Source organism: Onychostruthus taczanowskii, unplaced genomic scaffold, assembly GCF_017590055.1.
Source record: "Onychostruthus taczanowskii isolate IOZ18803 unplaced genomic scaffold, ASM1759005v1 scaffold103, whole genome shotgun sequence".
In the NCBI taxonomy this organism is placed as follows: domain Eukaryota; kingdom Metazoa; phylum Chordata; class Aves; order Passeriformes; family Passeridae; genus Onychostruthus; species Onychostruthus taczanowskii.
The window spans coordinates 1,130,931-1,146,957 of NW_024496858.1; the positions used below are offsets into that span (position 1 = coordinate 1,130,931).

The following is a 16,027-nucleotide window of genomic DNA, read 5'->3' on the forward strand; positions in this document are numbered from 1 at the left end:
GCAGGAATGACTGCGGCACCTGAGGAACCTGCACGGGCTCAGGGTGAGGAAGAGGCACCTCTGTGTCCGGATTTCTCCCCCACCTGGCTGGGCTGCTGCTCTCCGTGGAGATGAGCCACAAGGCTGGGAGTAAGGACTTGGAATATGGAATCACAAGAGGATCTCTTTGAAAAGGCACTAGGAAGAAGCATATAGTTGTAGGTTAACAAGGTTTATCCTGTTTCAAATCACTGAGTGGGACAAAAACTGTACAGTTTGGGGATTTTAGAAAAAAAAATGCTGCAGAGTTATATTTTGAACAGCAAAAGCATGAAAAGAAAAGTAAAGCTACTTTCAAATTATTAAAATGCTGAACATGTATACAGCAAAATTATACTAAAAACAGCAGCAGACAAAATCCATCCCATTACCATTGGCAAGGGACATGTAAAATGTTTATAAGGTTAATTATAAAACAATTTTACAACCAAAATATGAACAGGCCAATTCAAGTATATATATATACAGAATATATTAAAATCATATAAATTATTTATTTATACAAAGGGCACAAATATAGCAAAAAGCTATAGTTGATTAAACAGAACTGAGCTTGAATGATCAATTTCATCTAGAGATGTTATAGATTTCTCCCAATTTTTTTTTTTTTTAAACCTGGATAGATTGATACCTCAGATACCAAGAGTACAGAAAGCATAAAGAAAAAAAAACCCCACAAATCAATGAGTTATCATTCTGCATGAAATGAGCCTAACAGTGGGCAGGGTACATCTCATATGAAATTCTGATTTAATTATTTCCATAGTAAACATTTATCAGCTCTCTTAAAAAGTCACGAATTTCAAGTGATCCACTTCAGATGTACCACCCTGGTGCATATATTTGATTACATTTGAATGTTGTTTGATTTGCAAACATTTGGGGGAAAAAAGAGATACAAACACAACTCAATCTGCAAAAGAAAAGGTGACAGATGGCAGCAAGTTGAGAAGTGAACAAAAATGCTCAGCTGAACTGGAAATGATGCTCTCCCTTCTAGTGAAAATGCTTTAAAGTGAGCTTAAAAAATAACTTATTTTAAATTGCTTTTTTTAAAATTTCAAAACGTAACAGCGAATAACCGCAATGCACTGAAGCTCTTGAGAATCCAAACAGTCCCAGCCATGGGCGCAGATTTAAGGACAGACTAAGTGCTTTCCTGAACTCAGGTTTATGGAGATTAATTCTGTACCAGCTGTACCTAAACCTCGTGCGTGCTGTGGCACCACCCCTTCATCACTGCAGCAAAGCCTGGACGCTCCTCTGGCTCCACCAGGCTGCCCAGGATCTGCCCCTGCATCCCTGAAAGTGCCCAAGGCCAGGATGGAGCAAACTGGGACAGGGAAGGTGTCCCTGGCATGGCAGGGAGTGAAAGTGAAGAGCTTTAAGGTTCCCTTCCCACCCAAACCATTTTGGGAATCTGTGGCCTCCACACGCCCAAAGGTCCTGGGCAAGCAAAGCAGAAATAAAAAGGTCAGACTACCCACACACAGAACATCAGCTTAAACCCAGAGCCAAGTATGGAAAAGAGCAAAGTGGTTTCAACAGATGCAGGTTAAATGGAAAAAAAATCCCAGAAAATAATCAGCCATCTCCCATACCTAATAGCCAGTGGATATCTACTACACTGAAAGGAAATCAATGCAAACAGGATTTCCTCAGTTTCAAGTAATCTTTGATGCCTTTTTGGCCAGCTGTGTTATACCATAATAGATATTTTAATAGCTCTTATCCTCTACACTTTAGGCAGCTAATTTTTCTCTTACATATCCAATTATCTCTAGTGAACATTCACCTATGGTTGTCCACACATTCTGTATTTGCTCCTTGAGAAACTATTCAAGTTAAATTATATTGCAAATTAAAGACAGTTACATTCTGTATCTGAAGAGCTTAAAGGTCCCTTCCCACCCAAACCATTTTGGGAATCTGTGGCCTCCACACGCCCAAAGGTCCTGGGTAAGGAGCAATGAGGGCAAGCAAAGCAGAAATAAAAAGGTCAGACTACCCACACACAGAACATCAGCTTAAACCCAGAGCCAAGTATGGAAAAGAGCAAAGTGGTTTCACCAGATGCAGGTTAAATGGAAAAAAATCCCAGAAAATAATCAGCCATCTCCCATACCTAATAGCCAGTGGATATCTACTACACTGAAAGGAAATCAATGCAAACAGGATTTCCTCAGTTTCAAGTAATCTTTGATGCCTTTTTGGCCAGCTGTGTTATACCATAATAGATATTTTAATAGCTCTTATCCTCTACACTTTAGGCAGCTAATTTTTCTCTTACATATCCAATTATCTCTAGTGAACATTCACCTATGGTTGTCCACACATTCTGTATTTGCTCCTTGAGAAACTATTCAAGTTAAATTATATTGCAAATTAAAGACAGTTACATTCTGTATGTTCCTTCTAGATTTGAAAAATAGGTTTTAAAGGCTTGTCAAAGTTTAGAAGAAAAAACCTTTCCATTAAAAAATCTTAGCTTAAAAAAATCATTTAAGACACCTTTTTCTGATCCAGGGTACTAATAAAAAGATTACAAATATACTACAATTGGACCAAGAAGACTCCATGAATATGCTGCTTTCGAGCATGCAACACCACTGATATCTGTCGAGTTCCAGGTATCAATGTATCCCAATTCCACCACAGTCCCTCCGTCTCCTCATCGCTTCCCCCGCCCCCACCCTACCACCCCCTATTAACGACATTATAAAAAAAGGTAAAACCTAAGAGTTAGTGGCAAAAACCTTCACAGTAAACCGTTCAAGAAAACTTTTATTGTGGTCATTGCCGTGCGGTTCCTCAGTCGATGGGGCCCTGAAAGATGAGCTTGACGCAGTTGCTGCCGCCGGAGAGCTGCGTGGCGCAGAAGGGGCAGGCGGCGTGGAAGGCGTGAGTCCCGTGGGGCAGCGGGATCTGGGACCAGTATTTGGCAGTTTTCTCGGAGCACACGTGTCCGCAGGGGGTGAAAGCGTGCGTGGGGGGCCCGGCGTCCACGTAGAAGCCGGCCTCGCAGCCCAGCCACAGAGGCACGTAGGGGCCCACGGTTCTGCACATGGGGCACTCGCGCTCGTTGGCTTCCGTGTCGCTGCGGTGGCCCCAGTTGTGGTAGCCGTGCACGTGGCCGCAGCTGAGGTAGGCCCAGGGCTGCTTCTCCTCCACGTCCTTCTTCTTCACCACGTCCTTGCGGGTCATGCTGGGGAAGGCCAGGGTGTTGAAGCCCACGGGGCACTGGGGCCTGGCGGCGTTGATCTCCTGCCGCAGCGCCTCGATGTGTTTCTGCGTCGGGGAGTGCAGGAGCCCGTCCGCCGTCCTCCACAGCAGCGTGGCCCCGCACAGGTCGATCAGGGAGCCGTCCTGAAGGATGTTGGTCTCGTTTTCTACCTGGTGGCAGGACACAAAGGGAGGCTGTTTAGCCTGGGAGTTTTTACAGACACCGCTGTAGCCAGGATATTTTATGAAAAATCCTTTGCTGGGATTTTTCTCCTATTCTAGCTGAGAAGCCTCAGAAAAGAAATGTAAACAATTAACTATCTGATGGCTGTGGAATGTGGCCTGGACATTGTTTACCAAGAGGTGCATCTGTGATTGATTCCTGTGAGTTTTTTCTACTTAATAAACAATCAAAGATGCAGCTGCATTGGACTCTGAAAGTCACAAGCTTTTGTTATCATTCCTCATTCCTCTCCTGTCCTTCCTAGCCTTCTGATGGATCCTTTTCTCTCTATTCTTTTAGTATAGTTTTAGTATAGCATTTTAATATAATATATATCATAACATAATAAATCAGCCTTCTGAAACATGGAGTCAAGATTCTTGTCTCTTCCCAAGTCCTGGCACCCTCCAACACAACCATACACCACACCACCTTTCTCAGAATTAACCTGCTTAATTTTGTCTTATTGCTGTCCTGAATCCACCTCACCTCCTAACCTACATCTAGGATTATGACGAGCACTGCTCTCTTATTCTGTGCTTGTACAAGGGATTTGCATTTGTAGTTGCAATATAAATTATTATACAGTCTTTGGGCCCCTGAGCACGCATTTTTTCCTCCAATATTGATTCTCTGTGCCTTTGTCATATTTCAGTAAGTCCTGATAGACTGAAGAAAAGACGTGCCATTCCCTGAGGGCTGCATTAGCAGATTCTCTCCTGGAATTCCTTGCCGACACAACACTGACAGAAGCTGCTCACACAGTAAAATAAAAAAGTAGTTTTTGGACTAAGAACTGATACCCAGGTCAGGCCAGCTGTCCTGCCTCTCAGATACCATTTGTTCTGGGGTTGTGGCAAGGGTCAAGCACTGCAGCAGCATGAGCTCCCAGCAGAGCGTGCCACAGCAGCAGAAGCAGCACAGGCATGGCTTAGCACTGCAGCAGACAGAATTACCAGTTCAATTTCTCAGGTGACAAATTTGAAGCCACACAGGCTCAGCTTATGAACAATTACCCACCCCACTCATTAGCCCTCTTATTTAATGAGGTATTCCAAGCAAACACAGCCCCAGCGTGCACTGCCTAAAGGTGTCTCTCTGATTAAAAGCAGGTACAACATTTTCATGGGATTATGCCAAACACACATTGTACTTGACTGAAATACTCTTTATTTTAATGTCACAAACATATAAGCAATCCATGCTTTTGCTATCAGTTCATTAATGATGAATATATATTAAAAAGGCTGTTTATAAAATTAAAGAGAAAAACAGACCTACTGTGCACAGAAAGCATGCAGAAAATACCACTAATGCAGAACAAACAGCCAAATACAAACAAATACATTAAGTAGGTCACATGAAATCATCACATCTGCCTAAGAATACTATGAATGACAACCAATTTAGCATTTACATTTTAATCCAGTTTAAATTCACAGATTAACTGTGGATCATCCTGCACAAAACACCTCAGTGGTACAACTCAGACTAGAGATGAGAGGTCACCAGTGCCAAGTAATTCCAGCAGAAAAAATGTAATGGTTCAAGTAGAGATGAGAGAAGCCTTGATCTGATGCTCTTTTCAGATAATTCCTTCACAAACAGCAAAACAAAAAGCTCCCTCATATGCAACGTGTTCAATTCATTATACAGCCTGCATTTGGTTTTATGAACCCAATCAACGAATACTGATCACATCAATACCAGTGTGCCATGCAATTTTATTTAAATGAGAATTCAACTCATTTTGGATGCAGGGAGGGGGATTCATTTGTTTTGCTGTGCCTCTCTTTAGCAGCATTAAAAAGGTGTTTTGCTAACCACAAAGACTGCAATTGCCACATCATCTGTCCAGGTCCCCAGGCAACATCTGCCTGCCACCATCAGTGTGACAAAGCAATTTATGTGCTGAAGGGTGTCTCCTGAAAGCAGAGCAGCCCAACTCCATTCCCCTAACTCCTTCTGCAGTCAGTTTTCTGCAAAGCCAGTTCACTGAACTTCTCTCCTGGTTTTATGTGTCACAGGTCCCTGGCAGCTGAAATCTCTCACTTCTGGGAAAAGCAAAGCTCATCCTGCCTCACAGGAGAAAACAGGAATAGACTTCCAGGCTCCTCTTATCTTCCCAGTGGCAGGTAAATCAAACAGAAGTGCTTTACCCAAACTGCTTTTGCACAGAAGTGGACTCTTCTGGCAGTACTGCAAAAGACAGCTCCCCATGCAGCAACTTCCAGACATCCCCATGTCCCAGGAGAACACTCCAGAGATGGAGATTCCAGAGCAGAGTTTATTTTGCTTTTACACTCTGTACTATTTTCAGGAAAAGTGGCATTAGCAGCAAGTTCTGAATGTTCTCCCACACACTCAGGAACAGAACAGCAGTGCAAAATCTGCTGTAACACCCAGATTTACACTCTCACAGCGCCACTGCTCAGGGCCAGCCACCCTGTACCTGCCTCCATTCAAAGGCAGGAAAATAAATACCCTGTCACTGTTGAGCCAGAAGTGACATGGATAAAGAGTGACACACTCCATGCATTTTCAGAAGGCTAATAATAATTTTATTAGGAACCCATTCCTTTTTATCCTCTAATTCTCTACAGGTGGACCTGAATGGTCCTTTAATCAAAACTCCATCACCATTGGCTAATTAAGAAGACACCCATTTGTGAACAACCTTATGGGAAAACAGCTTGTTACAAAACACCACCTGTGGATTTTTCCATTTGATTATCATCCTTTGTCTCCAGCTCCCTGAAACTTCCCAGACTGATTCACAGGAAAGCTGATCTAGCTTTCTGTCTCTCTGACCACACTGTCACATCCACAGTACCCCTTGATTAATTTCAGTCACTTCCTGTTGGGAGTTCTGGATGCTGAAAATTTTAGACTTTCTGTACAAACAGACTCTGACTTCCTGGAGAACACTACATTTGACCTGAAGCTGTGGAGAAGGCTTCCAAAATTGATTGATAGCACTAAGATTACAGGTGTGTAGTTGGTTAGAAGTGTGTAATATCACAGGGTGAAAAACTTAAAGAGTTTGGAGTTTTAGAATATAGTAATTAATATGAAGTACAATAGAAGTTTTAGAGGAGAAGCAGGTTGTTCTTTACGTTCTTTCTTCTCCATGGGTTTGGGTGGTATTTTGTAGTTGGATAGAAAAGTCTGCATTGCGGACTTTGAGAGATTAGTTATTGTGTTAAAAGTGAAAATAATTTAGATTAATTGAGATAGTTTAGCCTTAACAGACCTTGTAACAAGAGATGGTTAACCACTTCTGTGCCTTGTTAATGACAAACTACAGAACTGCAGACTGTAACACTGATGAAAAGTAACAAACACCTGAGTCCGAACGTGAACTATCGCCTGAAGTACCTTCAATCCCAACCTCAACAAAAATAAAAATAAAAAAAAACCCAAAACCAACAACTTCCACTTACCAGTTTGCCCCTGTGCTGAGCAGACCGGGTCTCCCGGAGCGTGTAGACGTCCCCACAGACGGAGATCTCCCGCCACACCCCGGGCTTGGACTCCTCCGTGAAGCCTCCCTTGGGGTGCATCACCAGCACCCCGTTGGTTGTCAATCCATCCATGTGGCCATCAGGGTTTTTCCACTTGGCTGCTTTTTCCTACGTGTGACAGTCACAGTGACTATCAGAAATACATCAAACCAACCTAAAGAAAATCCTCTAACAGTTCCTGAAGTGCAGCTTCATTGTTAAAGACAATTATAACCACGAGTCTCTGCTGGTGATAATTCAGGCACATAAACTGCAGCTTCTACTTAACACTGCAGCTGGTGCCTTGGAGTAATAAAAGTCTAATGACAGTACAAGTTATCAACCAGTACAAGGAGATTTGGGGGCTTGAAAGTAACAGAATATAAACCAGAGTTTGCTTGTAACATCATTATTAGCAGTACTTACACCAAGAAATATATTTTTAGACGAGTCAAAGCCAGCTGCAAAGATCCTTGCTGTGTATGGTGGGTTCCTGTCACAAACAATCCTGCAGGCAAATCGGGAGATGGTGCTCTGGGTAATCTGGGTTTCATCACTATTTTGATTTCCTGAAATAGTGTCTGTTACTACAAAGTCTATGGGGCTTTCTGTAGACCTCCCAACCTGCAAAAAATTTAAGATAATGGTATAAATAGAAATACCCACAGAAATACGAAGCATTGAGGACACAATTTTGCCAGGTTAATACTGATGACATCAGCAAACTTATATCTACTGAATTTTTGGAAGACAAGATCCAACCAGAGACTAACCTGTATTTCCACATTTGTCCTAGGCAGAAATACATCACAGACATGGAATGACAAATTTTCACTTACCACAAGTGATGTTCATGCTTGCTTCAAACAGATCAACACAGCTGATCTGTTTGGTAAGTGTAATTTCACTAAAAATAGTATTATCACCTTGCCTTTCCTCATCCAACCACAGCAAATTACTTACTGCATTCTGTCAGATAAGAAAGCACTAGCTTGGATTGACAAGTTTTATTCACATTTTCCAGTTCCAAAAACATTTGCCATGAAAAGGAAGGACTTTTTTTAAGAGCCAGAACTTGGTTATTTTGATATGTCATAACAAGCATCTACCCACCTTCATGTTTTCAGGATTTGTAGTCCCAGAAAGAAGAGCTGTCAGGCAAAACCCACCCTATGTTGAAATTTATTCCTAATCATGCACATGCACTACTAACAGAATTTAAAAACTTTCTTGAGTTAAACAGAAATGAGACACGCCCAGTAGTGTGTAGACAGGAAGATTCAATAGACTCAGTAGTAGACAGGAAGATTTTTCTGTCTTGTCAGCTAAAAATTTTAATTCTAAATCTGCAAACATCTGGGACAGAAAACTTCATGACTACATGGATGGAAGGATCTGACTGCCAGACAGACAGTGAGGCTTTATCAATATTTCTACAGGCAAATTAGTGTTACACCAACTTTGAGCTTAACTGGGAAAGTGGAGCTGAGGAACAAGAAGTGAACAGAATATTAATTTTACAGACAACTTGTGATCAAACAGAATTAGGAATACTCTTCACATGAAACTACCTTCAGTTATCAGGTATCTACATTGATATTAAATAACCTCCTCACTAAATATGATCTCACTGTTGCCCAAGAAGTTCCATTCTGCTCAGATCTTGCTCTTTAAGCCAGCTATGGGGAGCTATGTATGGTTCCATCATTAACAAACATCTCTGCAAACTAAACCTGCTTTAAAGAAACACTGCTCAAGAGTCAAGGACATGAATATTATCCACACCTAAGCCTTGTCACAACTGGATTGACAGGAATAGTGCAGGGATCTCTGCTGTGCTCTCTGCTTCAAGCTCTGCTTGCAGGCTGCAGTCTAACACAAGTCAGAATTCCTGTCTCCAATGACACATCCAGTTACTCTCTGCACATCACAGGGCTCAGCACAAGCAGAAAATGGGATCAGCTCCCTGCACATGAAATACCCAACAAGGCCTAATCAAAAGTCCAGATTTCAATTTCTCACAGAAAGTGTCTTCTAGAATACCCAGGAGAGAGAGTTTAGAAACTATTTAATATGGGATATTCCTGATTTATGTAACTTGACAACTTGAAGCTAAATCTTACAAAGCAATATTCTTCTTCCTTTTACAGTATTATTTCTACCAGGCTTCTGTTTTCCATCCAAAGCAATTCCTGCTAAGAGTCAGCACTGAGCAGCAGCAGGAACCTCATGAATAACTTTTGACTATTCTCCATCTGTACATGGAGTCTCTTAAAGGATAATCAATAACAAATATGAAATTAATTTGTTCATAACAAGTTTCTGCCTCATGCAGTCTCTGAAATAGATCATTCTCTCAAAGCTTTTAGATGCAATTAGAGAAAAATCTGCCTCATTTTTCCTCAAAAGATGACAAAGTACACAAGTGTGGGCTCCCAGCCTTACATCACACTAATCATTCACCATGAAATTCCACTTTCTTTAGATACAAGCATTAAGATCTATAAACAATGCATCTATGTGTTTTTTCAAATCTCTAGAATGGTATGTGGTTTTTTTATATAAATACTTCAGGACTTACTTGTTTGTGTCACAAGTATGTCTATGCAAAATCAAATATTTTAAATATTTGGTTTTCTTCCCTTTTCCAGTTGAGAAAGCCTCCTAGAGGATGTGTCTCATGTATTGTGCTACTTTTCAGCATTCAATTTATTTGAAAAAGTGACCTTCAAAATCTGGCAATTTTCTCAAGCTCTGTATTAAATCATGAATTTGGGTTTGAGATCACCTGAAAAGCAAGTGCCTAAGGAATAAATGAAAAACTTGATGCTATCAACATTCACCCTGCAAGATTTTTACCTCATCTGCAGTTGCAGCCAGACCAGAGTCACTACAGACCCAGTCCATTATTCAGAGCTGCTTTTACACACTTCATTACTCATTTTTCTCCTGTTTTCCTCCACAGCACAGAAGATTTTCTTCTTTCTAGCAACTTCAGGCTGTATTTTGGGACCCTTCTTGTTAACTGTGTCATCTGATTCCCCTAAGTTACTTCCAACAGGAGCCCATAAATGTGCCAGGTGCTGCAGAGGCAGGAGCTGTGTCCTCTGCAGGTGATGGTTAAAGCTGGGTGAGAGGCAGGCAGTGCCTGGCTTTGCTGCTCCTGACAAGGCAAACTGACAGCACAGAATTTAACAGCTGCAGGTTCTTGGGCTTCAACAGAATTTCACTCTGGTGAGAGTGAGAATTGGATTCTACATCTTCTGAAGGGTCGTTTTTCAGGAAAAAAAATCAATGCTTTGTATTGAGTGTACCTGCTTCTTGTATAAACTTGTGGTTATTTAGGGTAGGAGCTGCACATTTTGGGTTTCGTAGTGGCATGAGCAAGTATAATCAACCCATTCTCACCCCATCAAAACATGAAGGAAGAGGCTCAACTTCACCTAATGCATCATCAACAGAATGGTTCAACTCTGAGGAAAATCTTCATTTATAGCAGCACATGGATGCTGGAGCATATAGAGCCTGGGATATACCAGAGGAACACATTTGTGCATTCTTTTTTGTAATTAAATGAAAAAATCTGACCTGGATGTCACTCAAACATGCATGCAAAGGTGCACAGCAGCATTTGCACACAGATTTCATAATATAGTTCCATTTAAAAACCCAAAAAACAAAACTACAAACAACACAGCAGAGCAACAGCTCAAGAAGCACAGTGGGAATCAAGAACAGAAAGCCAAGTGATTTGCCCAGGATAATACTTGTTAACAGCAGTCCAAGTGGGGCCTCAAGGCTCAGGATAATCCTGTGGTCCAGGAATTATCCTTCCCTTTTCAACCTCCACATCCCACACAAGCCAAGAACACACATTTTAAGAGAGCATCAAACTCCAAGGATTGTCTCTCCAAGTAATGCCTGGCCAACAATGAAACTCTACTCTGTGGATCAAAAGAAATTAATTTTGTCATCATGTACCACAGGGCTGCACTAAACATCCTCAAGGAACTTTCCTCCAACAGATTCAAGAGAACAGTTAAAATCTAATGGCTCATATAAATAATGGAAACTTCTTCAGCTGCTCTGGCACTGCTTCAGGGGGGAATTACTGCCACAGTCCTCAGACCACTCCTGCATCAGCCCCTGCAGGCAATGCTTGGAATGCAATCCTCAGGAAAGAACCAGAGAGCAGAAACCTGAATCAGACACAGCACTCCAGGTCACACTGACATCAAGTCACAGCAGGACCCCCCACACACCCCAAGACTGAAATGGTGTCTTATTCCCCCAAAAAAGCTGTACCCACCACTAGGACATTATGCTGTAGATGTCTATACAGTATGCTCAGAAAAAGCAGCTGTTCTGCAACTCTTTATTCACTTCTTACTCTACTCAAAAAGAGGAAAAATCCAGCTTTCAAAAATGGCTTTTCAAAATTTATACACAGGAAAAAATTTTACTGTAGCTACTCAAGAGCTGAACAAGCATCACACAGTAACTCAAATGGATGGGTTACATTTTTCTTTCACTAGTCAACACAGAAAAGCCTATTTCAGTTCACCCTGGCTGTTCAATCCTTCATTCTGCAGCAAATGAATAAGACTGGGTTTTAATCAATTCCTATTTGGACCTAATAGTTTCAGTCACACTGGGAAATTTAATATAGAGCAAAACACAGAAGTCAAGAGAAGCAACAACACCTCCAAAGAGTTATTTCCTCTCTGTCAACAGCACTCAGCTGCTGACCCTTCTAAATATGAAAGGCTGAATGAGGAGGGATAACAATTCCTGGTGAGATGCTCTAATTAGAGGTCAAAGACCTGACCAGTCTAGAATGGAAAAGGTTGTTTGGCATGTTTGGGTTCCCGGAGTTTGAAGTCTAAGTACACACAGGATTTCTGCTCTCTTATTATACATAAAAATAACCATGGCACAGAAAATCAATTAGGTTAGCAGATTGTTAAATGATGCAGAAAAACACAAATACAGACACGGGATGATGAGCACGTGTTGGACAATAGATGGGAGCTTAGAGAAACTCAGCCCACACCACCTGAGGGATGTGCACAGCCCTCAGGAACTCATCATAATGAGTTGAAATTATAAATACATTTATCACTGGTTTGTCTCCCCTACTGCCCAGCTCCTTTTACTTTCCTTCTTCCTCATCCCATGTCCTACTCCTTCCAGTTCCTTTTTCCTCCAGCTACATGGTTAACTGGAGGGTGGTGGGTGTAATTCTGTGCTCACTCATGAATCCAAACAGAGCACACATTTCTCTCCAGTATTGTTTGTCTTTGGAGAAAAGGCAGAGTACAAATAAAGGAGGAAGTCAGGAAGAATATTAAGAGATGCTGCTGTGGGTTTGCAAAGAGCAGAATAATACCAAATTTTCCATATGAATGCAGACTGTGGAAATCCCACAGGTCACAGAGAATACCCAGAGGATAAGGCAGAACTTGGGTTTCTTATGTTGCTTTTAAAAAACAATCCAAGTATTTTAGAGCCTTACCTGAAACATGTCTGTATCTCTGTCATGAATATATTCCACTACAACTGTCTGGCTTCTGGATAATGTGTAAGAGATGCTGTGGTGGCCTTTTGAGCTGATTGCCTGGTGGATAAAAAAAAAGTCTATTACACAAAAATATTGTAATCAAATCATTTTTCTACATAAACACCTTTGCTGTGATCAGGAAAAGCAGTGTATCGTAACATGTTATTACAAGGCTGGGTAAGCACATACAATAGGATTTCTTTTGTTTGTTTTTAATGGAAAACCCCAAGCTGCACTTGTTTGTTTCTAGTTCAGAAGTACCCAATACTTTTTTTACATTTTTATATACATTTTTACATACAAAATACCACATTTTTTCCAAACACGTTTTTTCTCTGAAATTATATTAAATTCCCAACCCTTGTAGCAACTTGTACCCTAGCAAAGACTTGGAGTTTAGGGAGCTTTGGCTTGTTTGTTTTTGAAGTAAGTGAACAATAGAACTGATTTCCAGTTAAAAGCCAGGACTTCAGGGTAAGTAAATTTATTATACATAAAATTGCTGGGCTCTTTCTGATAACTGGTGACAAAATCCAAACAATTTCAGTGTGATTTTCCTCATTAAAGGGTACTTCTTACTACCTGTCACAGTAGACTGGTATCTACAGATATGGATTTAGCATCAAAGATTAAGAAGGATTTCAGTATATAAAAATAAGACAAGAAGAGGACAGCTCCTGTTTTCTGCTTTATCTCACCAAGACTGAGGGAAACGAGCTGGGAAACTCAATCTATTGGCTAACAGGGAAATAGATGTAAATATAAAGGTCCATATAACCACACACAATTCTGGAAGGTAATGACTGTTACTGCTCAGAAAACACTTTGCAGACACTTAAGCAATGAATTAATAAGTTAATTAAGGCTTCCTCCAGTTTTCAGGGATAATCAGTTTTAAGGGGATAATTTTCTCCAAGAGGTTCTCTCACTTGCTCCTCTCCTTTGTTCTGCTTTTTACCTAAAGAATTCACAGATAGGGATGGTTAAACTAAACAACTAAATATATTCTACTCATCTGCCTGCCATCCCTCACAAAAGCCTAAATTATGCCAAAGCACCATCAATTATTGAACAAATCATTAAAAATCCTTCTGAATGCTGGAGGTATTAAAAACATCTATGTGCATACTAAAAGCCTACTAAGGGTTAGCAAGAGTATTTGACACAGAATTATTGAAAACACGTAATGGAAGAATTGTTTCTTGCAAACCTCATGCATTTACAACCAGACAGTGCTTTTAAAATGTGCTGGAAGTTCTAGCACCTGCTCTAGCTAGAAAAATGTCCTTTCCAATGGCAGAGGGGTGGAAGTGGATCATCTTTAAGGTCCCTTCCCATCAAACTATTCTACAATTAGGCAATACAGCCTTTCCCAGTACTTCTTTTCTGCAGTAAAGCTTTTAACAAAACTTGAAGACAAAGTCTAGGCATTATAACAGCTGAGAAGTGATGTAAACACACTTGGTAATCAGTAATAGCCAGATTCTGAATTTCCCAGATTGTTTATAGTGTTTTGTAATAACCACTACAGTGGCACACAGTTGCAAGAACAAATGGCACCAAAATGCAGTTTGGATTCAATCACTAACACTGTGACCTGCCAGGACACTGAGCTGTGCTCTCAAAAGTTTTTCCTCTGTGCCTGTTTGACAACTAAGAAAGGGATCTCAAACCCTGGGCAGGTCTCAGGAGCTCCTAGGATAGAAAAGAAATAAAGGTGTTCCTAGGATATAAAGAAGTAAAGAATGAAGCAAAATAAAGAAATAAAGAGACCCTTACACCTTAAGTTTTAAGCTTAATATATCAATAATCAGTTCATACTCATATTATCAGCTATCACCATTTCAAAGATCAGAAAGCAATAGCTTTCCCACACAAGATTTCACTCCCAGGCAGGAACGTGGCCCCAAGCCCATCCTCCTGTCAGACAAGCTTCTGCATCACCTGGAAGCTTTGCTGAGAACCCAAGCTGAAAGTTTTAAGGTCTGATGGAAAAAACACAGAGGGAAACACAAAGACTTCCTGAATTACTGAGTAAGGTCGTGCCCTACGCCTACAGAGCTCAGGGCTTAGATATATTAATAATACTGACCAGGGTCAGTGTGTCCTCTGAAATTCCAGGGTAGAACATAATCTTCTTTTCTCTGTGTGCTCCTTTCCCCTCCCAACTTTTTTTCCCCATCTACTCCCCCTCCCCTTTGTTTTCCATTATTTATACCCAGTTATTTTCAGTGAAGAAACGCTACATTTAATTTCCTGGAATTGTGTAATCATTTTTGGAAAAAGCCAAGAACGTTATGAGAAATGTTTCAACTTGTGTGCTTTCACAGCCTGTTCAGCACCAAGTTACTCCAATTCAGACACTTTACAGGTATTTTAAGTGCTGGTCTCAAAGCAACTGGCCACTTCCAAGTCAAGAAATTAAAAAAAAAAAAGTGACAAGTAACAGTATTTTAGGAACTACATAAAACAGTGGAAGTTAGGAGTCCTAATAAAACACTGTTGCAAGTGGAATGCAGACAGAGGCAAAATCATGAAGGATTTTGACTGCTTGAGGAAATACAGAACCACACTACTACAAGTCCCGAAAGAGTCTGGAGACTGATTGCACAAATGTGGGGTTTTTTTGCAACCCAAAAAGTGAGTTGCCCTTTTTACTGCTTTTAGCATTCAAATTTTCAGACTCTTTTTCCTGTCAGCATGATTCCTTCCTCAAAATCCCTCCATGCCGTCAAATATTTGCCCTGGTGTAGCAACAAGTGGTGAGAAAGGCCCTGACTCCCACAGGAATTACAGCAGCTTCACAAGTTCTAGCAGATAAATTCAGAGTTTCAGGCTGGACAACACCACGTCCACCTTCCAGGCAGGAAACAGGACAAGAAAAAAATAAGAACCTGGCATCAAACTCTACTTCTGTTTCTTCACCTCCACTTCAAAGCTGCCAAGATCCACCACTGGGTATTTTCAAAGCTTTTTCTTAGAATCTACCAAGCTTTTGAGTGAGTGGAATTGTAGAATCATTTTAATTTTAAAATACTTTAAAGATCATCAAATCCAACCATAAATCCCAGGATAGTGGTTTCACCTGAGTAGTCAGGGAAGGGAAATCTTCCTTCAGGCACTTCCAGCATTTTGGGCTCCTTTACTTGAGCAGTTTGTTCCTATTTTTTAGGTCCTTAAAAGTTTAATGAAAATTATCAATTGAACAGGAAAAAAAACCAAACCAACCAAAACACCCTGAATTAGTTTCCAAGAGGTACAAATGCTGGAAAAACCTCACTAACATCCATAGCCTGAGCCTACCAAGCCAATCCAAACCATGTGGCTCCAGGCTGGCCACAGCACATCCCACCCCTTGTCCAGCAGGAATGTTGGTGGGGAAGCACAGGCTGGGTGAATTCACCTGCTACACAACACTTGGTTTTCTACTTTTAGCTGTCTCAAGGTGCTGAGTTCATGTAATTCCCTTTGGAGGAAACA

The 16,027-nt window shown here is 40.9% G+C and overlaps 1 protein-coding gene across 2 annotated transcripts in view; it reads right to left on the minus strand.

Annotated features, from left to right (window-relative positions):
- Nucleotides 1–1,941: 1,941 nt before the first annotated feature.
- Nucleotides 1,942–16,027, minus strand: part of PELI2 (pellino E3 ubiquitin protein ligase family member 2) — a 66,301-nt gene continuing 52,215 nt past the window's right edge. For both annotated transcript variants that reach the window (XM_041413289.1, XM_041413297.1), the window contains 4 exons: nucleotides 12,503–12,604; nucleotides 7,414–7,611; nucleotides 6,928–7,116; nucleotides 1,942–3,432 (listed from right to left, as the gene is read on the minus strand). In XM_041413289.1, the coding sequence (XP_041269223.1) occupies nucleotides 2,851–3,432; nucleotides 6,928–7,116; nucleotides 7,414–7,611; nucleotides 12,503–12,604 (1,071 nt within the window). In that variant the 3' untranslated portion in view covers nucleotides 1,942–2,850. The remainder of the gene's footprint in view (nucleotides 3,433–6,927; nucleotides 7,117–7,413; nucleotides 7,612–12,502; nucleotides 12,605–16,027) is intronic.